At 45.2% G+C, this 25,552-nt stretch overlaps 2 protein-coding genes across 5 annotated transcripts in view; one reads left to right on the forward strand and one right to left on the reverse strand.

Annotated features, from left to right (window-relative positions):
• The window catches only part of ZZZ3 (zinc finger ZZ-type containing 3), a 28,857-nt gene extending 17,615 nt beyond the window's left edge, over nt 1-11,242 (forward strand). For all 4 annotated transcript variants that reach the window (XM_069981523.1, XM_069981527.1, XM_069981525.1 and 1 more), the window contains exons 4-12: nt 4,009-4,156; nt 4,626-4,735; nt 5,621-5,689; nt 6,070-6,171; nt 6,298-6,393; nt 7,325-7,486; nt 7,662-7,796; nt 9,623-9,723; nt 10,809-11,242. In XM_069981523.1, the coding sequence (XP_069837624.1) occupies nt 4,009-4,156; nt 4,626-4,735; nt 5,621-5,689; nt 6,070-6,171; nt 6,298-6,393; nt 7,325-7,486; nt 7,662-7,796; nt 9,623-9,723; nt 10,809-10,953 (1,068 nt within the window). In that variant the 3' untranslated portion in view covers nt 10,954-11,242. The remainder of the gene's footprint in view (nt 1-4,008; nt 4,157-4,625; nt 4,736-5,620; nt 5,690-6,069; nt 6,172-6,297; nt 6,394-7,324; nt 7,487-7,661; nt 7,797-9,622; nt 9,724-10,808) is intronic.
• Nucleotides 11,243-15,101: 3,859 nt separating this feature from the next.
• Nucleotides 15,102-25,552, reverse strand: part of AK5 (adenylate kinase 5) — a 134,015-nt gene continuing 123,564 nt past the window's right edge. Inside the window, exons 12-14 of the mRNA XM_069979468.1 lie at nt 23,981-24,097; nt 20,751-20,942; nt 15,102-16,279 (exon numbers count right to left, since the gene is read on the reverse strand). Of these exons, the coding sequence (XP_069835569.1) occupies nt 16,211-16,279; nt 20,751-20,942; nt 23,981-24,097 (378 nt within the window). The 3' untranslated portion in view covers nt 15,102-16,210. The remainder of the gene's footprint in view (nt 16,280-20,750; nt 20,943-23,980; nt 24,098-25,552) is intronic.

Raw genomic sequence — 25,552 nt, forward strand, 5'->3', positions numbered from 1 at the left:
GTCCATGGGTTGGGGCGGACTGATTGTTGGGATCCCCTATCCTGTGTGTATGTAATAAGCAGGCTATCCCCGGTCTTACCACAAGTCAGGGTCGGGGTATGGTCATGGCCGCCGACCACTCTTCCTAAGGGCCAGTTCACACTAAGAAATCAGCGCTGAATTTAAGCTGAAAATTCCACCTTAAAATGTAGTGCAGAGTCAAATTCCATTGAGTTCATTGAGCTCTGCAGTTCACACAGCGGAATTTTCCAGGGCGGATCCGCTTTCCGCTAGAAGGATTGACATGTCATGTCTTCTGGCAGAATCCCATTGAAATGAATTGAGCAGTCAGTTTCCGATGTGAAATTTTTCAGCGCTGATTCCGCTTGGAATGCTTGCAGAAATTCAGCGCGGAATTGCAAAAAAAATGAATTTGATTAAATGAAAACCGAATTTGCGCAGAATTCCGCCTGGGGTGATACCGGGAGATTCCGCAGATTCAGCGCTGGTTCCTCAGTGTGAACTGGCCCTGATTGTTTAGGAATAATTTGAGATCTAGGTTGAGATTTTTTTGAACAGTGTGTCATTTCTTCTTTCTGCCGGTTGCTATGGTTACGGGTGTCACCATGGTGATGAGGAAGCACGGAGGAGACAACGCTACTGTCTGTATATATGTCTCCACTGCCTGTCATCTATTAATACGTGACCTGCTGGGAGTTGTAGTCTATTGTGTTCGGGTACACCCAGATCCTTCTACCAGTGACTCTCCCAGTGTAACCACCTCTAGGACATATGATGCTGCAGGTTATTACTCCCTCTAGGACATATGATGCTGCAGGTTATTACTCCCTATAGGACATATGATGCTGCAGGTTATTACTCCCTATAGGACATATGATGCTGCAGGTTATTACTCTCTATAGGACATATGATGCTGCAGGTTATTACTCTCCCTATAGGACATATGATGCTGCAGGTTATTACTCCCCCTAGGACATATGATGCTGCAGGTTATTACTCTCCCTATAGGACATATGATGCTGCAGGTTATTACTCCCTTTAGGACATATGATGCTGCAGGTTATTACTCCCCCTAGGACATATGATGCTGCAGGTTATTACTCCCCCTAGGACATATGATGCTGCAGGTTATTACTCCCTCTAGGACATATGATGCTGCAGGTTATTACTCCCTCTAAGACATATGATGCTGCAGGTTATTACTCCCTTTAGGACATATGATGCTGCAGGTTATTACTCCCCCTAGGACATATGATGCTGCAGGTTATTACTCCCCTTAGGACATATGATGCTGCAGGTTATTACTCCCCCTAGGACATATGATGCTGCAGGTTATTACTCCCTCTAGGACATATGATGCTGCAGGTTATTACTCCCTATAGGACATATGATGCTGCAGGTTATTACTCCCTCTAGGACATATGATGCTGCAGGTTATTACTCCCTATAGGACATATGATGCTGCAGGTTATTACTCCCCCTAGGACATATGATGCTGCAGGTTATTACTCTCCCTATAGGACATATGATGCTGCAGGTTATTACTCCCCCTAGGACATATGATGCTGCAGGTTATTACTCTCCCTATAGGACATATGATGCTGCAGGTTATTACTCCCCCTAGGACATATGATGCTGCAGGTTATTACTCCCTCTAGGACATATGATGCTACAGGTTATTACTCCCTCTAGGACATATGATGCTGCAGGTTATTACTCCCTATAGGACATATGATGCTGCAGGTTATTACTCCCTTTAGGACATATGATGCTGCAGGTTATTACTCCCTCTAGGACATATGATGCTGCAGGTTATTACTCCCTCTAGGACATATGATGCTGCAGGTTATTACTCCCTTTAGGACATATGATGCTGCAGGTTATTACTCCCTTTAGGACATATGATGCTGCAGGTTATTACTCCCTATAGGACATATGATGCTGCAGGTTATTACTCCCTATAGGACATATTATGCTGCAGGTTATTACTCCCTCTAGGACATATGATGCTGCAGGTTATTACTCCCTCTAAGACATATGATGCTGCAGGTTATTACTCCCTTTAGGACATATGATGCTGCAGGTTATTACTCCCCCTAGGACATATGATGCTGCAGGTTATTACTCCCTCTAGGACATATGATGTTGCAGGTTATTACTCCCCCTAGGACATATGATGCTGCAGGTTATTACTCCCTCTAGGACATATGATGCTGCAGGTTATTACTCCCTATAGGACATATGATGCTGCAGGTTATTACTCCCTCTAGGACATATGATGCTGCAGGTTATTACTCCCTATAGGACATATGATGCTGCAGGTTATTACTCCCCCTAGGACATATGATGCTGCAGGTTATTACTCTCCCTATAGGACATATGATGCTGCAGGTTATTACTCCCTATAGGACATATGATGCAGGTTATTACTCCCTATAGGACATATGATGCTGCAGGTTATTACTCCCCCTAGGACATATGATGCTGCAGGTTATTACTCCCTCTAGGACATATGATGCTACAGGTTATTACTCCCTCTAGGACATATGATGCTGCAGGTTATTACTCCCTCTAGGATATATGATGCTGCAGGTTATTACTCCCCCTAGGACATATGATGCTGCAGGTTATTACTCCCTATAGGACATATGATGCTGCAGGTTATTACTCTTCCTATAGGACATATGATGCTGCAGGTTATTACTCCCTCTAGGACATATGATGCTGCAGGTTATTACTCCCTATAGGACATATGATGCTGCAGGTTATTACTCCCTATAGGACATATGATGCTGCAGGTTATTACTCCCTCTAGGACATATGATGCTGCAGGTTATTACTCCCTCTAGGACATATTATGCTGCAGTTTATTACTCCCCTAGGACATATGATGCTGCAGGTTATTACTCCCCCTAGGACATATGATGCTGCAGGTTATTACTCTCCCTATAGGACATATGATGCTGCAGGTTATTACTCCCCCTATAGGACATATGATGCTGCAGGTTATTACTCCCTATAGGACATATGATGCTGCAGGTTATTACTCCCTCTAGGACATATGGTGCTGCAGGTTATTACTCTCCCTATAGGACATATGATGCTGCAGGTTATTACTCTCCCTATAGGACATATGATGCTGCAGGTTATTACTCCCTATAGGACATATGATGCTGCAGGTTATTACTCCCTCTAGGACATATGGTGCTGCAGGTTATTACTCCCTCTAGGACATATTATGCTGCAGTTTATTACTCCCCTAGGACATATGATGCATGTGGGTTATTAGTATCCAGGTGCATAAGTTCATAAATTTAACATTGCTGTTAAATCCATCCTCAATAATGAACAAGGTAAACAGAAGAGGGCCCAGTACTGACCCTTGGGGTACACCACTTATTACCGGGGACCATTCAGAGTAGGAATCATTGACCACCACTCTCTGGGTATGATCAGTAATCCAGTTTACCCATCAGACGCCCATGAGGAACTGCGTCAAATGCTTTTGCAGATTCCAGGTACACTATACCCACAGCCGCTCCCCTATCCAGGTACACTATATCTATAGCCGCCCTCCCTATCCTGATACACTATACCCACAGCCGCTCCCCTATCCAGGTACACTATATCCATAGCCGCCCTCCCTATCCTGATACACTATACCCACAGCCGCTCCCCTATCCAGGTACACTATATCCATAGCCGCCCTCCCTATCCTGATACACTATACCCACAGCCGCTCCCCTATCCAGGTACACTATATCCATAGCCGCCCTCCCTATCCTGATACACTATATCCACAGGCACTCCTGTGTCCAGGCTTTTGCTCAGCTCTTCATAAAAACATATTAGGTCGGTTCGACCACGTCTTTCCTTAGTAAAATCCTGCTGGTTATCATTTATAACACTGTTACCCCCTACACCTGCCTGTGTGTCGTCCCCTATGAGCCCTTTGAGGTTGTTGTAGATCTGCTGAAGATACTGACTGTATATCATCCTTCATACCAGGTGGACTTGGGGATTCCTCGCCCCCAAAGGATTGTCCAGTTACCAGAGATTGCTTGGGACCAGTACACCTCAACCCTCGGGAACTTCGAGAGAGAGTTCAGGAATAGGAAAAGGAACTCGAGAAGGGTTAAGCTGATTTTCGATAAAGGTCAGTAGTCTGGGGTGTCGGTGACTGTACACATTTTGTTGGAATGGACTTAACTGACTGCAGTCACTCAATGTGGTTCAAAACAGTGGACTACAACTACCAGGGACTGTCCAGCTACTGCAGAACCACAACTCCCAGCATGCCCTGAACGCTAAATCAACCCTTTAGCTCACAGATGTCACACTGTGGCCCTTTGCTGTCCAGGCATGATGGGAATTGTAGTTTAGCAACAGCTGGAGGGCTGTGATTTTGTCACCCCCTGCTTTAGATAGTCCTAAGCAGTGGACTGCTACCAGTGCCTCTCCAGCTGTTGCAGTACTACAACTCCCAGCATGCTCTGACAGCCTGCGGCTGTAAGTTGTAGTATTGCAACAGCTGGAAAGTCTCTGGTGGTAGTGAACTGAAGATGAAAGCACAACACACGCCGGCCATGAGCCATTCTAAATTTCCCGCCTTGCTTCCATTGCAGTTGGGTTACACGCCAGTTCTCAGAGAGCCGGAGATAAGGAAGGAGAATCGTCATCTTATTCTGTTCTCCCTCAGAGCGACAGTCAAGAAAGCTCTGCGAGCAGCGTACAGGTAAGAGATGTCGGCCGATGCCTCTGGTGTAAGCATTGGAGTGTTCAGAATCGCAGTGTTTTAGGAGTTGGTTAAAACATTTAAATCAGGCGCGGGGAACCTTAGGCCCTCCAGCTGTTGCAAAACTACAATTCCCATCAGCTTCGCTTTGGTGTCCAGGCATGATGGGAATTGTAGTTTTGCAACAGCTGGAGGGCCTAAGGTTCCCCATCCCTGATTTTAAGGGACACATACTGCCAAAATAGTCATAATTTATGATAGTGCTGCAGTTTTACAATTTGGTCACTAGATGTCAGCAGAGCAGCGTACAGTCCTGACCTGTCTCATTACAGTCTCTAACTCAGACGCTGCTGCAGCCCTCCAGATCCCTCAGCACAGCGACGCTACTGTAGCGAAAGTTTCAGCGGACGATTCATTTTATGTTGTTCTTATATATGACTGGTTTACATCATTTATTGTCAGAATCACTGGCTCATGACCACGGGCTGGCAGACCTGCTTAAAGGGGTTATCCGGGCTTAGAAAAAATGGCCGCTATCTTCCAGATGATACCGTAAACAACGATTCACTCTCGCATATAAAGTAGTCCGGCGCAAATCATCTTTAGGCCTTGGCATCTATATTTATCTTTAGTTTATGAAAGAATCTATTAACTGTGGATATAGAACACGTTTCAAAGCGATCCTATCTTTCCATCGTGCTTCTGACGTGTCATAGTGATGGTGAGACCCCCTACCAATCACCCGATTGTCGAGGTGCAGCCGGGCCCCATTATTCTAGCAGTTGGTGATACAATTTTTTGTCTTGTCACTTTGACAGTGTGAGAAGTTTTTTTTACAGGGAGAGGTACACTAATATGCAGATTTACTGTCATGTCTTAACACAGATAAGAGGCCGGTTATGTATAGACTCCAAACCTGGGACCTTCAATCAGTTGTGGACCGTAGAGGAGCAGGTAAAATATAGTGTTAATATGATAGGTGTTTACATAGAAGTTTGATCCTGTATTATACTCCAGAGCTGCACTCACTATTCTGCTGGTGGGGTCACTGTGTACATACATTACTTATCCTAAAGCAGAGATGAATTCTGGGAGATTTCGGCACTGATGTCTGCAGTATTGTGAATGCAGCTCTGGAGTATACTATCTTGTGTTAAAAGGTGAAGGTACATAAAGAATTGCACGGTTTTACAGCATTGTCGTCTGTACACCGACCTCTATGGGTCCTAGTCGCTTTTCTTCTGTTTTCTGGACGTCTTGTGTCCGTTCGGGCTGAATACATGATGTCGGTCTCAGCAAGACGTCTAATATTCACTTTTGTTTTTTCTGTTTAGAAAAAGCTGGAGCAGCTCCTCCTGAAGTTTCCACCCGAAGAGATCGAGTCGAAGAGATGGCAGAAAATTGCGGATGAGTTAGGGAATCGGACGGCCAAGCAGGTGAGAGGTTCCTGCGTTACCCTGTGGTGTATCGGTGACCGGTGTGCTGTATCTGTAACACCATCTGACAATCCGCTACATCTCATCTGTAGAGAAAACCTCCTATCATTCTCTTTCATTTCACAGGTTGCCAGCCGAGTTCAGAAGTATTTTATAAAATTGACCAAAGCCGGTATCCCAGTGCCGGGACGGACCCCAAACCTCTACATGTATTCTAAGAAGGTGAGAGGAGACACACGGCCATAGAATCACTTCTTATATATGGTGTAACCTCCCCGGGAGGCCATGATATCACCGCCATGAGGACCTAGATCTTTTCCTGTCATTGATTTTATTGTCTCTCATGGACAGCAGCCCTTAGAGGGGGGGCTGAGGAGAGGAGGAGCCATACCGGGGGGGGGGGGGGCGGAGGAGAGGAGAAGCCATACCGGGGGGCTGAGGAGAGGAGGAGCCATACCGGGGGGCTGAGGAGAGGAGGAGCCATACCGGGGGCTGAGGAGAGGAGGAGCCGTGCCAGGGGGCTACTAAGGAGAGGAGGAGCCACGCTGGGGGGAACTGATGAGAGGAGAAGCCATGCCGGGGGGATGAGGAGGGGAGGTGCCATGGGGGGGTGGGGCACTGAGGGGAGCCACGCCCACGGGAGCTGAGCAGAGAAGATTGGGGGGGGGGGCACTGAGGAAAGGAGGAGCTAGGCCGGGGGGGCGAGAGGGGGAGCCACACCCGTGGGGGCTGAAGAGAGGAGAAGCTGAGGGGAGGCACTGTAGAGAGGAGGAGCCACGCCAGGAGTGGCCGGAGAGAGGAGGGGTCACGCCAATGGTGGCTGAGGAGAGGAGGAGCCATCCCGGGGCCGATGAGGAGGAGCAATATCGGGGGGCAGAGAGGCTATGCTACTTGCATTAGTGGATATACATACAGAGCCTGGCATTCAGCTGAGAAGGACATGATGGAGGAGCTGTGTGACTCTTGTAGCCTGTCTGTCAGTCATAGTGGGAGCGCTGTATACCATACACCAGATGCTGACCCGTCCTTCCCATCAGATGCAGACATGATATACATGGTATATACCCAGTAGTGGGATTGGCCGCTCTTCTCCTATTCTCCCCCTATGTACATAACCCTCAGGTAAGTTCACACCATCTTTCTCTGCCCCCAGGCATCAAGTAAGCGGCAGCACGTCCTCAACAAGCATCTGTTCAAGCCCTCCACCTTCATGACATCCCATGAGCCTCCTGTGTTTATGGAAGAGGATGACGACCACTCCAGTTTTCATAGCCGGGACCTTGATGCTGCGGGGGACGACGACGACGACATCTCGGTGAGGAACATTTCACTGTTTTTGGCCTCGTAGCCCGGACTGTACTAAGGTCTTTCCTCCCAGCTCTTCCCCCTCCAGCTGTTGCTGTGTATTCCCAGGTTGTGACTGTCAGGGCATGCTGGGAGTTGTAGTTTCTTTAGTTTGGAAGCATTGACACTTTCCTTCTCATCCTCAGGATGAAGAGAGTATTCCCGCCTCGTGCCGTGGACTCGCAGAGTATAAAGAACTACTTGAACTTAAGAAGTTAAAGAAGCGAAGGCTCCAGGAGATGGAGGCAGAGAGCGGCTTTGTGCAGCACCTTGGCTTCAAAGTAAGATATCAGCAATAGTCGTATCGAGTCTCTGTGATGGCTCCCTGGTCAGGATGTCAGGGTGGACCGCAGAAGCCTGGACTCCTAGATTGCAGGCTGTGCTGTCTGCCAGTATTCAGCATATTGTGTATCTACACATCATGTACTGCAGGGGGCGCCAGTTACTAATGTGTCTAATGTGTGTGGGTTATGCATAAGGAGGCGTGGCCTATTTTCCCCACAAAAAAAAAAAGCACCTGAAATTGACTGAAAATTCCGTCAGACTTCAAGCCAAGTAACAGGAGGTGAAAACTTTGCACCATAAAACTACTGTCTTATGTGCAACAGATTTATCAAACACCCTGATAGATCTGGAACATGTAAGGACTGTCTAGTCTAAGTTTGCACTTAGACAGTTTTAGTAAATGTGGGCCGACGAGTCAGTGCCAGGTGGGTGGATGGCATCTGTGCTCAGCAATTCTGGCAGTGACTGAATATATCTTATACTGATCTGCATTATACTCCAGAGCTGCGTGCCCTGCTTGTTCGTTGTCTGAGCTTTGAGAAGTGTCACCATTACTCCAGACACTGTATACTAATACTATACCGTACACTGTAACTATACTATCTGTACCATATACTATAACTATACCGTCTGTACTGTATACTTTGACTATACCATCTGTACTGTATACTATACCTATACCATCTGTACTGTATACTATAACTATACCATCTGTACCGTATACCATACCTATACCATCAGTATTGTATACTATAACTATACCGTCTGTACTGTATACTATACCATCTGTACTGTATACCATACCTATACCATCAGTACTGTATACTATGACTATACCATCTGTACCGTATACCATACCTATACCATCTGTACCATATACCATACCTATACCATCTGTACCGTATACCATACCTATACCATCTGTACTGTATACTATAACTATACCATCTGTACCGTATACCATACCCTACCATCTGTACTGTATACTATAACTATACCATCTGTACTGTATACTATAACTATACCATCTGTACCGTATACCATACCTATACCATCTTTACTGTATACTATAACTATACCATCTGTACTGTATACTATACCATCTGTACTGTATACTATACCATTTGTACTGTATACTATAACTATACCATCTGTACCGTATACTATAACTATACCATCTGTACTGTATACTATAACTATACCATCTGTACTGTATACTATACCATCTGTACCGTATACCATACCTATACCATCAGTACTGTATACTATAACTATACCATCTGTACTGTATACTATACCATCTGTACTGTATACTATACCTATACCATCAGTACTGTATACTATACCATCTGTACTGGATACTATACCATCTGTACCGTATACTATAACTATACCATCTGTACCGTATACTATAACTATACCATCTGTACTGTATACCATACCTATACCATCAGTACTGTATACTATAACTATACCATCTGTACTGTATACTATACCATCTGTACCGTATACCATACCTATACCATCAGTACTGTATACTATAACTATACCATCTGTACTGTAAACCATACCTATACCATCTGTACTGTATACCATACCTATACTATCTGTACTGTATACCATACCTATACTATCTGTACTGTATACCATACCTATACCATCTGTACTGTATACTATAACTATACCATCTGTACTGTATACCATACCTATACCATACCTATACCATACCTATACCATCTGTACCGTATACCATCTGTACCGTATACCATACCTATACCATCTGTACCGTATACCATACCTATACCATCTGTTTCTATTACAGTGTGATAACTGCGGCATAGAACCTATCCAGGGTATTCGGTGGCATTGTCAGGATTGCCCTCAGCAGATGGCTGTGGATTTCTGTGACTCCTGCTCTGACTGGTAAGTATAGGTGGCCGGGGTGGAGGAGGCTCTGCTGGCTGCTGCGGTCGCTATTGCTATCACCACAAGATAATGTATGGATCCGAGGCTTCCGGCTCTGTGCCTTATTACATATGGATACAGCAGTGTGTCTGAGCGGTTGATCGGTGGGGGTACCAGGTGTCGGCATCCCGCTGTTGATGGCCTGTCCTAAGGATAGGCCATTAATTATTCTTTATCTGGCAGCTCATTTAACCTCAAAAATTGACTGCCGCAATTGTACCATAATCCAACGTCAACAATGCGTATGGTACAACTGCGGCAGTCACTGCCGCATCCTGATGACTCCATGATTACATAGTACTCAGCCCCTTCTGGACTAAAGCTGCTGATTTTCACAGGGACTCTGTCGCCTCACCCCCCAGGAGTAGTAGTGAGTTATTGAGTGACATGTCAGTGCTTGGCCAGTGACGGCTTTACTAGATTAGAGGCCTTCATGTGTTCTTGCCACAGACATCAAGTTTGATTGGAGGTCCCAGAAAACAAATGGGGAGGGCTTTGGCTGGCTGTACTATATTACCTGGTGGTCTATCAAATTGATGCTTGTTTGCTGCTATCTAGTATATAGACGGGGTACTGAGTGGGCGATCCTCCTATGTTGTCTAACAGGAAATAACTCCTCATATACACACAGACTACGTTGGCCCATCCTGGCATGTTGGGTATAGTTCTTGTGTCAGGTTACAGATTACCCTTCTCTTCTTCCACATCTTGTCTCATCCTAATGGAACCAGAGTTGCCATTGTCACAGACCTTCCATGTTTTTGGACTAGGCTACCATATAGGTTATCCCCCAGTTTTTATTAACTTTGGGGCCCTATTAGATGGGACGTTCTGATCTTGTAGGTTGACGCTAAAAATCACGCGGGCAGTAGTGCCCAAACCATTGCAGCATCATTTATGTGGCCCTTCAGTTCTGTTATTTGCTGGCTGTGCATGCTCTTTCATAGCTGACAAACAATAGTTTGTCAACGATGATGTTTATCGATCACCTGATCATCGGTTTTATTACATTGGCTGAAGCTTCTCCTCTCCTTCTCTTACAGTTTATATGAGACACAAACCCACAAAGAGGATCATCACCTGGAGCCGGTGTATAAAGCAGAGACATTCCTAGACAGAGATTACTGCATGCCGCATAGCACCAGTTACAACTACCTGGACCCCAACTATTTCCCAGCAAACAGATGACGTGAGCCGGCCAGAAACGCTCAGCTCGGTGATCTCTCTCCAGACGCAAAGGGGAGCGGTGCAGTCCCTCGGTTTCCAGAAGTTACATGACTGAACGCCTGCTCTCACAGCATGATCCCTACGTGGAAATCCATTATACTCCACCTGCACCTACAGCAGTAGAACATTCCACGGGCGCATAATGACCTCACCCGCCAGGAGCCTGCCCCCTGCTGGCAAGCCCGTTTCAAGAACAACATTAAATTACAGTGCACGTTACGGACTTGGACATTTTTTTTTTTTTTTTTTTTTCAAAAGCTTCCGAAAGAAAGAAAAAGTGGTCAAAATGTGAACTATTTATATTAAAACCGGTTTACTAGCTTGCAGTTTTGTGATATTTTTTTTTTTTTATTATAATTTTTTTTTTTGCACAGAACTGACATTTTGAGAAGGTTTTAACCAATCACAGTGTTCGCTTAGAAGACGCTACTGTTAAAGACGACAGAACTTTATGACTTTTGTTCCCTCCTCCTCTGTACGGATTAACTCGTCTCTGCTTGACTCTTGAGCTGCTTTTACACGATGGATGATGGAACTACAATCAAGCACTACAGATCAGGGGTCTGCGGTCGCTTCTCTAACCAGCTCGTCCTGTGTGTGTGCGTGAGCGTGAATGTCAAAGATTTTCACTCAGATCTATTTTTTAAATGTAATGTTCAGATGATCATGTGACGTGTAAAAAAACAAAAAAAATTATGGTGAAAAAAGTGCCACTTGTAGTTACTGTGTAAAGTCTAACACTTCAACCTTTCTTAGGTCCTTCCCAGAAAAAAAAAAAATACACAGCCTTCTGCCTCGAGACTTTGGGAATCTTCAATACGGCCCACCCAAGGATGACAACAAAAAATTACAAAAATGTAAAAAAAAAAAAAAAAAAAAATTAACTGCCTATTGTAAATCCTCTATGTATTGTAACTTTCTCTTTTTGTAGTCGCACAAAATCCATAAAAGATTGTATTTTTATTAATATTTAAGCAACTGGTTACATAGAACTATACGGAGGAGCTACAAACGGTCACGTCAGCCCCAATAGACATCGTCTTATAGATTATTCTCCGACTGATGGACTGAGGATCTGTGACTAATCTCTCCGGCAGGGAAAGAATAGACATTTTGTAATTTTTTTTTTTTCTGTTTTTGTTAAAAATTTTTTTTTTCTTTTTTCCTTCTCTGTGTAAAACCGTATGTTCTTAACTCAGTTGTCAGGAGGACTGTAAAAATAAACTGTGTGGGTACTATCTGTTTGTATGTACAGTTGTCATTTTTAGTGTCTTGGCATCTTGCCTGAATCCATTGGGTTAAACAAAAAAAAAAAAAAGAAAAAAGTAACCAAACTCTTTACCGTTCAGCGTGTGAAACACTCACCGCGATGCAATAAATTCATACCAAACAGAAGTTTAGATTTTATTTTTAATGGATATTTTCATAACATCATACGCCTGTTTTGTACAGATTCTCGTCCTCCTCTCTTGTATGAGCTCTCTCAGATTTAGTCATGCAAGTTTTTTTAGGCTGTTAAATTCTGCAAGGTTCACTGAATCCTGTCGAAAAGTTCAATGAAAGATTCATGATGTCACAAAGATGACTAAAGAGAGAATGCAAAGACATTCCCGGCACGTAGCCATGTACGAATACTTAAGAAAAAGAGAACAGCGGGGAGGGTGCGGGAACCTTTGGAAAGTTTTGTTGTTTTTTTTTTTTAAGATTGACGTCACTTTTTTTTTTTTTAACACAGTAAAGGAAAATAATACTAAACCTATAGAGCAGGGATGGGGGAACCTTCGGCCCTCCAGCTGTTGCAAAACTACAACTCCCATCATGCCTGGACAGCCAAAGCTTCGCTTTGGCTGTCCAGGCATGATGGGAGTTGTAGTTTTGCAACAGCTGGAGGGCCGAAGGTTCCCCATCTCTGCTATAGAGCAACGTAAATGCCTGAGAGTAGTCAACCCACATTGTCATTATGTAGTACAGGTGGTCAACGGGGAAAGGGGCCGAGGTCTGTTTCATACAGGATGCAATATGACTACAATACCTGTTTGCTACTAGTGGATCTGTGTGTAGGGAATTTAGCCCATTTTCTTAGGGATTACCTCAGTGCGGGTCTGAAAGCTGAAACCCTCAGCAATCATGAGAATGGCCCTTTACCCCTTTTGGATCTCACGTGTTAGGGTCCATTTACACAGAAAGATTATCTGCCAAAGATTTGAAGCCAAAGCCAGAAACAGACTATGAACAGAGATCAGGTCATAAAGAAAGACTGAGATCTCTCCTCTTTTCAAATCCATCCAATCCATTTCAAATCTTTGGCAGATAATCTTTCGGTGTAAATGGACCCTTAGATACTTATCACCAGTCTTGTGAATATTTGATGTTATAATCTTGTAAAGCAGGGATGAGAAACCTGGTGCAAAACTACAATTCCTATAGTGCAAAGCTTTGGCTGTCCAGGTATGATGAGAATTGGAGTTTTGCAACAGATGGAGGGTCGCAGGTTCTAAGGTTTCCCTGCACAGTGGTGCCCCTGCCAACTGGAGCCGCATCCAACTTGCGCAGTTAAATGGAGTATGGCCATAGGGAAGGGGCACAGCACTGACCAAGCAACTTAAAGGGGAACTCAAGTGAAACAACAGTGACACTTTAACCAGTCTTGGGACGTGTAAAAAGTTTTGATCAGTGCGGTTTTAAATGCTCAGACCGTACCGATCGGGAGAAGGCTGCTCTAAGCGCGGTCCTCTCCTGGCTCTGTGTCATGTGATCAGTTGGGCTCCATTACAAGTTCAACTGATCAAGTGCCACAGAGCAGGGAAAGGACCGCACTTAGAGCGCTCCCGGCTCTATTTCCCAATCAAACGTTTTATGAAACGACAGGTACACTTTAACCCCCTTCCGCCGCCGCACTGTAAATTAACATCGCTGCAGCCTATGCCTGATGCTGCAGCAACGTTAATTTACGATCCAGGATGACACAGGTGCCGGAGCTGCGCCTGTGTCATCCGCGGTAGGTCCCGGCTATCAGTGAGTTAACCCTATAGATGCTGCAGTCAGCACGACCGCAGCATCTATACAGCTCCTAACAGAATTTTCCCTCTACAGAAGGAGAATTCTCTGGTGTCCATCAATGGTAGCCATGAAAACCGGAAGTTTTAGGCTTCCGGTTTCCTGGCTATGGAGGCCAGCGGGGGGAGGGAGGAAAGGCCAGGCGCGCAGCTGTGAGCTCTACCCCCTCCCCTCTCTCCCCCGCCGCTGTCACAAGATTGTAACAGTGGCAGGGGACCGAGGAGATGGGGCAGACATAGGGACATCAGCCAAGGGATCATTATGATCCCATAAGCTGAAAGGGTTAAGACACGTCAATTCTTTCAGTGGAATCAGCCAGCCGATAGAATGGTGTCTATGCAGCTGACGGAATTCAGCGGAATTTATCCGCAAGAATTCCTCAGTGTGAACCCACCTATACAGAGGATTTAGAGCTATGTATGAGTGAAAGTAAGCTACAACTACTTTAGAGAGAACATGCCGGCTGCCTCCACTAGAGGGAGCACTCTACTCAGAGATCTGCAGTGCTGGCTGGAGAGGCACAGAATGGTGAACACTGACTTACAGCATTGTTTTCCTACTCTGTGCGGCTTAAATTGGATATCCAGGGTTACTGTTTTCCAAAAACATTTCCATACCTGTCCTAGTTGTATGTGGTATGTGGTGCTTCTGAAGAAGAAAACGGCCATGTTTTTGTAAGCTTGGATAACCCCCTTTAAGCAAGGTTTATAACCATAAAAGGATTACTCCAGTAAAAATATTTTAAATCAATTGGTTTTAGAAAGTTATATAGATTTGTAATTTACTTTTTTAAAATTTCAAATCTTCCAGTACTTATCAGCTGCTGTAAGTCCTACAGGAAGTGGTGTAATCTTTCCAGTCTCACACAGTGCTCTCTGCTGACACTTCTGTCCATGTCAGGAGCAATCCCCATAGAAAACCTCTGCTGCTCTGCACAGTTCCTGACAGAGGGGGCAGCAGAGAGCACTGTGTCAGACTGGAGAGAATACACCACTTCCTGCAGGACATACAGCAGCTGATACTTACTGGAAAACTGGAGATTTTTAAATAAAAGTAAATTACAAATCTATATAAAACTTTCTGAAAGAAAAAGATTTTCATTGGAGTATCCCTTTAAGCAGAGATCTACCAGGAGCTAGAAATTGGTGTGACTTGCAAACCTACTCATCATGCCTTTGGGCGTTTCATTCATATGACTGTGAGTGCAAACTTAACTTAAAGGCTCTTCTGTCAGTCCCATGACATAATACATGCTCCACATATACAATCCATAAAAGCCGGAGTGATCGTACAATCGGCGGCGGCGGTGGTTTTCAGTCCGGATCGCCCACTGCATGCACTTTATCAGCGGAGCTCTTTGTATTCTGCATTTACGGCGGCCGCTGTAACACACATGAAAGCGAATCCATCTTTTCAAGTTCTCCGCACTTAAGTAGAGACGCGTAAATTCGAATAGAAGACATCAGCGGGACGCCGGCAGGTTCTGCCAATTACGGCGTTAAGTAGTACAAATAGATTGACTCCCACTTCATGCGCCTCGGCCCGCGGCCTCTGAATCACCAGCTTAGGTTATTTAACCTGAATTTCCCTCCTATTACAGGAGCACTCAGGCCGCAGTCACACAGGGACACGGAATCTGCGCAATTACTCCGCGCCTTTTATACCTTCTTATGATTCTAGTGCAATTTTTTTACTTTTTTTTTTTTTTTTAAAGAAACCGGAAACATCCGCAGGATCTGAACTATGAGTATTATCAGAAACATCGTAGGAACAGGCAAGAAGAAAAAAAAACACACATGGAGTCATAAATTTGGCGCAACTTGCTAAGCACGTAAGACACGTTGTTCCTGATGCGGCCTCCTGGCTGGTGTACAGTACATATGCACCGATATGCTTCCCCAGAAAACAATAGTGCATGCCTTAAAGGGCTTCAAGGGGCAATCCGTTTCCATGTAGAGTCCAATGCCCTGTGTGAACCGCGTCCGATACGCTCGTATTTTCTGCAGCATTCCATGTAACGTGTACAGTACAGATCGTAGGGATCGCTGATCTTTCACTACAGGTCAGACGGCATGCACTGGTGGACGGAGGCAGCTCCCACAGATGAGTAAATATACAGGATGTACACGTTGCTCCCATCGCTCCAGCTCGGCCGCCGTCCTCAGAAAATTGAGTCCATTAATGCGCAGAGCTGAAGGAAAACCTTGTCCAGAGATCTCTCTGCGTTGATCTAGAAAAGAGAAGAAATAATTGTATCGGCTGAAGAAGATCATATAAAATAGTCCCTAATGTCACAGCAAGTCAGTGCTTGGACCCTTTAAAGGGAATGTGTCATCAGACAATGACTTAGAGTTTAAATAATGTTTTTATGTTAAAGAATTTTTAGTGAAATTTTTTCTAATTTTCCATTTTTCTATCTATGTTATAAAATAATCCTGATATCTCGCAGTTCTCATTCTCACCACTGGGGTAAAAAACTAAGCTGAGACTTTCTGTTGTGTCTGTGGTGATAAGAGGAGGCTGCTGTAAAGTGATCTGTACAGCATTGCAGCGTCATGTGACCTCAGTAGATAGAGGAGACAATAGCAGTTCCCTGTGGAATGACTTCTTCACAGGTCACAGAGCGCGCCCAGTAATGTTTCACATTCATCTCAAGGGGACAGAGTCTGCCTATTGTCATCTATGTCTATGAGTCTTGCGGTAAAGCAGGTCACTAAATGCTGTTAAAGACAGCTCAGGCAAGATGGCTGCCGCCATAACAATGTACACAAAGTGAAATAAAAAATTACAGTCAGAAAATAGAAACAGATTAGAATAAAAGAACAAGTTTTAATATATTTTCTGATGTTTGCTCATCACTAACCCTAAGTAGAGATGAGCAAACCTGGCACAAATTTGGGTTTGCACGCACCCGGAACGATCGTCATTTGAATCCCACTGCCTGAAAGAAGGTGAAGTCAGCCTGAGGATTGCCTAAAAAGATGATATGTATACAGCCGTAGGCCATAGACTGTATTCATGTTTTCCAGAACGTCTTTAGCCACTGGTAATCATCACCGCTCAGCTCTGGTTGTTGCTCTACTTGCTCTATTAAAGGGGTTATCCAGCGCTACAAAAACATGGCCACTTTCTTTCAAAGACAGCACGACTCTTGTCTCCAGTTCAGGTGCGGTTTGCAATTACGCTTCATTCACTTCAATGGAACTGAGCAACAAAACTCTGCCAAAGCAGGAGACAAGAGCGGGGCTGTACCTGAAAGAAAGTGGCCATGTTTTTGTAGCGCTGGATAACCCCTTTAAGGGAGAAACATTGGATGAAAGTCCAAGTGGTGCCTGATAGAAAGCGTAAAGGGCTTATCTCTATAGAACATCCTTTTATATATCAGCCCCCCACAAGGACAGTTCATATCTCTACAAAAGCGGGCCACCAGACAGACAGCTCATCTATATAGAGAGGGGGTCCCATAAGGACAGCTCTTCCGTATAGAGAGGGGGCCCCATAAGGACAGCTCCTCTGTATAGAGAGGGGGTCCCATATGGACAGCTAAACTATATAGAGAGGGGTCCCATAAGGACAGCTCCTCTGTATAGAGAGGGGGCCCATAAGGACAGCTAATCTATATAGAGAGGGGGCCCCATAAGGACAGCTCATCTATATAGAGAGGGGGCCCATAAGGACAGCTCATATATATATATAGAGAGAGGGGGCCCCATAAGGACAGCTCATCTATATAGAGAGGGGGCCCCAAAAGGACAGCTCTTCTGTATAGAGAGGGGGGCCCATAAGGACAGCTCTTCTGTATAGAGAGGGGGCCCATAAGGACAGCTCTTCTGTATAGAGAGGGGGCCCCATAAGGACAGCTCTTTTGTATAGAGAGGGGGCCCCAAAAGGACAGCTCTTCTATATAGAGAGGGGTCCCATAAGGACAGCTCTTCTGTATAGAGAGGGGGCCCCATAAGGACAGCTCTTCTATATAGAGAGGGGTCCCATAAGGACAGCTCTTCTGTATAGAGAGGGGGCCCATAAGGACAGCTCATATATATATATAGAGAGGGGGCCCCATAAGGACAGCTCATCTATATAGAGAGGGGGCCCATAAGGACAGCTCTTCTATATAGAGAGGGGGCCCCATAAGGACAGCTCTTCTATATAGAGAGGGGGGCCCATAAGGACAGCTCATATATATATATAGAGAGAGAGAGAGAGAGAGAGAGAGAGAGAGAGAGGGGGTCCCATAAGGACAGCTCTTCTATATAGAGAGGGGGCCCCATAAGGACAGCTCTTCTATATAGAGAGGGGGGCCCATAAGGACAGCTCATATATATATATATAGAGAGGGGGTCCCATAAGGACAGCTCTTTTATATAGAGAGGGGGTCTCATAAGGACAGCTCTTCTATATAGAGAGGGGGCCCATAAGGACAGCTCTTCTATATAGAGAGGGGGCCCCATAAGGACAGCTCTTCTATATAGAGAGGGGGGGCCCATAAGGACAGCTCATATATATATATAGAGAGAGAGAGAGGGGGTCCCATAAGGACAGCTCTTCTATATAGAGAGGGGGCCCCATAAGGACAGCTCTTCTATATAGAGAGGGGGCCCATAAGGACAGCTCTTTTATATAGAGAGGGGATCCCATAAGGACAGCTCTTCTATATAGAGAGGGGGCCCATAAGGACAGCTCTTTTATATAGAGAGGGGGTCCCATAAGGACAGCTCTTCTATATAGAGAGGGGGCCCATAAGGACAGCTCTTCTATATAGAGAGGGGGGCCCATAAGGACAGCTCTTCTATATAGAGAGGGGTCCCATAAGGACAGCTCTTCTCTATATATTTATGGGAAATGTAAAAAGCATTAAGAAATCATTTTAGTGGAGAAATAGGAATCAATATGGCTGAACCCCCTGCCTTTCAGGTAAGCACAAGACATACACAAGAACCTTTGCATTCTTCTCTAATAATAATATATGCCGCACCATATATAAAAATATCCCAGAATGCAATGTTTGTGTACTCCCTGTGAAATTTTGGAGACAAGAAACCCTTTGCCTCCATGTATCATCATTCCTCTGGTGTCCTAAGACGCCCGCACTCTCTATAAGTCTGTGCTGATAGAATAACACAAGGATAAGATTTCATTATTGTCCATGTTCAAAAAATATTGAATTGTTTGGAGCGGCAGGTGGTGGCGGCCGGGACGTGGTGAGACGGTCAGAGATCTCCCAGTAAGAGGCCGCACTTGGCAGATGGACGTGCTGAGACCACGAATAAAATACAGATCAGCTGCTGCTCGGACGCGCGGTTACTGGCGGCAGCCGATGGTTTTTTAGCAGGAGAAGAATTTTGTGCCCCAGGTTGGGAAATCACAAGACATAACTGAGCGGTTGCCGTCTGTCCCGTCCGTTGTACCCGGTACCTAGGGCCGTCCATGCAGGATCTATTGTGGTAAGGAGTAATATAAGTGACATATACAGTATAGTTCTGGCGGGAAAACTGTACAATTGTGTGGAGGCTCTAAGACCCTGTTGGCATCTGGATACAAGATGAGATACAGTTGGGCACCTGTAGCCCGGATACAAGATGAGATACAGTTTGGGCACCTGTAGCCCGGATACAAGATGAGATACAGGTGGGCACCTTTAGCCTGGATGCAATATGTGACATGGTTGGCATAGGGTATGTTTTCCCCACATTATCACACCAGCAGGGGGCAGTATGTCCTCCACATCATCACACTAGCAGGGGGCAGTATGTCCTCCTCACATCATCACACAAGCAGGAAGCAGTGTGTCCTCCATATCATCACACCAGCAGGGGGCAGTATGTACTCCTCACATCATCACACCAGCAGGGGGCAGTATGTCCTCCTCACATCATCACACCAGCAGGGGGCAGTATGTCCTCCTCACATCATCACACCAGCAGGAAGCAGTGTGTCCTCCATATCATCACACCAGCAGGGGACAGTATGTCCTCTTCACATCATCACACCAGCAGGGCGCAGTATGTCCTCCTCACATCATCACACCAGCAGGGGGCAGGGCCCCCCACATCATTACACCAGCAGGGGGAAGTGTGTCCCCCACATTATCACAGCAGCAAGGGGGCAGTGTGTCCTCCACGTCTTCACACCAGCATGGGGATTCGTCACTAAAAACAATATGGTTGTAGTCTGTTGCAATCAAGTTTTCTCATTTACAACACCTCTGCAAACAAAGGAGAAGACTGGCAGACTTCTTCTGCTGAGCACCTGGAACGGGGAGGGGGGGCGAGTAATGAAGGGGTCAACTGTGTCTGGATGGCGGACAGGTAATCGGTGTAAGCTGCTAGGGCTTGTAGATTATCCTCTCTACTAGTGGTCCACTTAGGTCTGTTCATTGTATGTATGTGTACTCCCTCTCATATGCACCACTCTAAATACCTCCCAATAGCTTGTTCACAACGGCCTAGATCAGAGCAGTGAGTCCTCCAGTGAGTCATAGAGACAGGTCTATCAGTCAGTGATCTCTCAACAACAGGTACACTACCCAACAGTAGCCTCTGAGAGCCAATTTATGGGGCACATTTAAGGCCTCTTGTGGTAAGACACAGTGTATAATCAGACCTCACCTGTATACACATCTGCAGGGGGAGCTGGGCAGCAATACATTCTCTTTCTATCCCCCCTTAGACCTCTGGATGGATATGACCCCTACAACTTACCTTACACAGAAGCGCCTTGGTCTCGTAGAAGGTAAGTAAGGGCTCCATGGCCTGGTAGAACATCTGTAGCCTCCTCTTGACGTTCTCTGTGGTGACTTCATTCCGATGGCTGACCTTACTCCTCCTCACCACCCGCGAGGTCATGGTTTCAGCAGAACAGTCCAGGTACAGGACCAGGGTCGGTGTGCAGAGCTAGTATATAAAATATAGTCATACAAATCAGTGAGTGTGGATGGGAAGTGGCCCCCATAGTCTGACATTGCGGAGTCTTCTGGTCAAAGGGTCTCTCAGGGTGCATCCATGTATATTATATCTAGGCCGTGTAATGTGCAGGAGAAGATGGCTTGTCTCCATGAGATAACCCCTTTACAAGACATAAGGCTGAATTCTACTAAACAACTCCATTATACATTGTATTCCCCGCACTGCGGACTGATAATTCTCCTCTAAGACGTCCCTTTCAGCTGGACGCCCCGCGCAGTATACAGCTGCTATAAGCCTGAGCTGCGGTATTAATAAGGATAAGTCCTGTAATATTAGGGGGATTTTTAATCAAGGGATTAAAGACTCAAAGACAAAAATGTGTGAATTTCTGAGCTGAATCCTATCGCCGTGTAACCTGCAGACGTGGGACTTATTAATTGCAGCTTAAGAAACGGAGCAGGTAGGAATGTCCCTTTCTAATATATAATGTATTAAAAACCAATATCAAGGAGCTCATTGGATGTGTCCTGTGTGCGCAGATGATTTGTGTATAATACTGCTCACATATACAGGAATATATCTACTATAATACTGCTCCTATATACAAGAATATAACTACTATAATACTGCCCCCTATTTACAGGAATATAACTACTATAATACTGCTCCTATATACAGGAATATAACTACTATAATACTGCTAACATATACAGGAATATAACTACTATAATACTGCTACTATATACAGGGATATAACTACTATAATACTGCCCCTATATACAGGAATATAACTACTATAATACTGCCCCCTATATACAGGAATATAACTACTATAATACTGCCCCTATATACAGGAATATATCTACTATAATACTGCTACTATATACAAGAATATAACTACTATAATACTGCCCCTATATACAGGAATATATCTACTATAATACTGCTCCTATATACAGGAATATAACTACTATAATACTGCTCCTATATACAGGAATATAACTACTATAATACTTCTCCTATATACAAGAATATAACTACTATAATACTGCCACTATATACAGGAATATAACTACTATAATACTGCCCCTATATACAAGAATATAACTACTATAATACTGCTCCTATATACAGGAATATAACTACTATAATACTGCCCCTATATACAAGAATATAACTACTATAATATGGTGAGGGGAGAAAAGGTGTCCGGCACTAGCTGATATGGGGAGCACTGAGTCAGGATAAACAGGACAGGAGATACACGGCTGTAAGCGATGGTGTCCTTACCACTGAGTTGCGGTGCAGAGGCAAAGCAAAGAGGAGCAAATAACAATGTAGAGAAATAGAGTCTCGCACTCACCAACTAGAAAGATGCAGGTGGTTTATTTCAGACACATCGGAGCATATGCAGCAGGGAGAGGGAAGGTGGAAAGGCCTTTCCACCTTCCCTCTCCCTGCTGCATATGCTCCGATGTGTCTGAAATAAACCACCTGCATCTTTCTAGTTGGTGAGTGCGAGACTCTATTTCTCTACATTGTTATAACTACTATAATACTGCTCCTATATACAGGAATATAACTACTATAATACTGCTCCTATATACAAGAATATAACTACTATAATACTGCTCCTATATACAGGAATATAACTAATATAAGGGTATGTGCACACTGAGGATAACACATGGAGGACTTCCCCGCATGCTTCCGCTTCACACTCCGCCTTTGCCATAGACTCCATTCTATGGTCGGGCAGATTCCGCCCTCCACCTGAAGAATGAACGGGCCTCAATATTTCATAGGAGTACAGAATACATGGGACCTGATATATGGGAGGAAAAATAAGCATCACTGTGTGGAGTTTGTATAGAAGTGAGAATGGTGCTGATACTGGGGTCTGTGATATGCCAGGGACAATAGACCCCCCCAACCACACCCTCAATGGACCCCCCCCAACCACACCCTCAATGGACCCCCCCCAACCACACCCACAATAGACCCCCCCAACCACACCCACAATAGACCCCCCCAACCACACCCACAATAGACCCCCCCAACCACACCCACAATAGACCCCCCCAACCACACCCACAATAGACCCCCCCCAACCACACCCACAATAGACCCCCCCCAACCACACCCACAATAGACCCCCCCCCAACCACACCCACAATAGACCCCCCCCCAACCACACCCACAATAGACCCCCCCAACCACACCCACAATAGACCCCCCCCAACCACACCCACAATAGACCCCCCCCAACCACACCCACAATAGACCCCCTCCAACCACACCCACAATAGACCCCCCACAAACCACACCCACAATAGACCCCCTCCAACCACACCCACAATAGACCCCCTCCAACCACACCCACAATAGACCCTCCCCAACCACACCCACAATAGACCCCCCACAAACCACACCCACAAGAGACCCCCCAACCACACCCACAATAGACCCCCACAAACCACACCCACAATAGACCACACCCCACAGAACCCACCCACAATAGACCCCCCCAACCAACCACACCAAAAATTCAATTGTTGGCCACTATGCTGTAATGTCAATTTACATCCCAAACTCCTGATACTGTTAGATAGCGGTTAGGTCAAGGGGACACATGGGGGCAGATTTATTATTGGTGGTCCTATTGTAGGCCATGAAAAAAGCACAGATATTTGCACAAACCACATGGTGTGTGCAAAAATCTGCACTTTTTCCATGGCATAAGCGTAAGGGGGAGGGGGGGGGATGGCAAGGCGGGGACTTATCATCGTTTACGCCTACAAACAGAACTCTACACCTGCTCCTGCCAGTCTTGATGAATTTCCCCCATGGTACCTTTCATATATGTGTCTGTGCCTCCAGAATGTAGACGAATGCTTATATTCTACTGTGCGAAGAGGCATTACCAAGCTGTAACATCTCCTCACTCCCCCTCCCATCCCTGCCCCCGGTTTATTGGTCCAGATCCATCAGGAGACAATAACAATATAAGTAAACCTCATACCAACCCTGCATTCAAACTCCTCCGCCTGCCTGATCTCACACGGGAAACCGTCCAGCAGGAATCCTCTGGTGCTTCCAAGCGAGGAACTTATCGCCTCTTTCACAATTTCTAGAATGATCTCCTGTTATAGCGAGGAAATACAGGAATTATCCAGAAAATAACACTCCACATACTTACATATTACATTATTTATCCTCTATTATACTCCAGAGCTGCACTCACTATTCTGCTGGTGCGGTCACTGTGTACATACATTACATTACTGATCCTGTACTGATCCTGAGTTATATCCTGTATTATACTTCAGAGCTGCACTCACTATTCTGATGGTGGGGTTTAAGTTCTTGGTTTAAGAGCGTTTTGGTTTAAGAGCTCGCAGTTTTCCAAAATAGTGACTTGGTGTAAGAGCTCCCTGTACTGGGTGGGAGGGGGAGTGGGGGAGGGGCATGGTCTGCATAGCGGGGTCTACAGCCCTGTACTCTGACCCAGGAAGTCTCTCTCACCTTCCAAATCATAGCAGATCCACTTCAGGCTGGGGCTTACATCAGGGGACAGGACTGTGGGGCTAATCTCTCCATAGCTGTAACCCCTCTCTCCCTGGACAGAGAGTGCTGCATGTATGTGCCCGCATCTGTCCTGCTCATTCCTTCCTGCTCCCTGCACTCTGTCCGCCCTTGTGTTTCTCATCCTTTCCATTACTGTACAGTAACCTATAATATCACATATTCTGCTGTTTCTGAATGTTTGTTTCATGTTTTACATGTTATTCAGAATAATAAATCATTATTTTTGGGGTGTGGAACCAATTGTCTGCATTTCTATGATTTATTATGGGAAGTTTTGCTTTGGTTTAAGAGTGGATTTGGATTACAAGCGCATTCCCGGAACGAATTATGCTCGTAATCCAAGGCACCACTGTACATGGTAATAAGAAGCCTCCCTGGGATCTCCTGATCCTCTTAGTGATTCAGCAACAGAATAAAGCTCTCATGTTCCGTCATGGACACTTAGCGCTCTAGAATAACGCAGCAGGTCACTTCCTTGGTGGAGGAAGAAGGAGAATGATTCTGTCTCCAGATTCATATTTCCCCCCATAGGGGGCAGCATTGTACAATGGCAGGTTATACAAGCATTGGACTTTCTCAGTTGTTTGGTGAGTCACACATTTCTCTTATGGAGGCATTCAGCTGTAGAACATGATGGGCGCACCGTCTTGCTGTCACCTAGTATGGATGCGCTGCCCGGCTGTCACTCCACATGGGGGGAACTCTCTGGGGGTTAATGATTATGGGGGTTATTATTGCTTATAAGACACTCTCTATTACCTCTTATGGAGACACTCTCTATTACCTCTTATGGAGACACTCTCTATTACCTCTTATAGAGACACTCTCTATTACCTCTTATAGAGACACTCTCTATTACCTCTTATGGAGGCACTCTCTATTACCTCTTATGGGGGCACTCTCTGTTACCTCTTATGGAGACACTCTCTATTACCTCTTATAGATACACTCTATTACCTCTTATAGAGACACTCTCTGTTACCTCTTATAGAGACACTCTCTGTTACCTC

Source organism: Dendropsophus ebraccatus, chromosome 8 (genome assembly GCF_027789765.1).
Source record: "Dendropsophus ebraccatus isolate aDenEbr1 chromosome 8, aDenEbr1.pat, whole genome shotgun sequence".
NCBI lineage: Eukaryota > Metazoa > Chordata > Amphibia > Anura > Hylidae > Dendropsophus > Dendropsophus ebraccatus.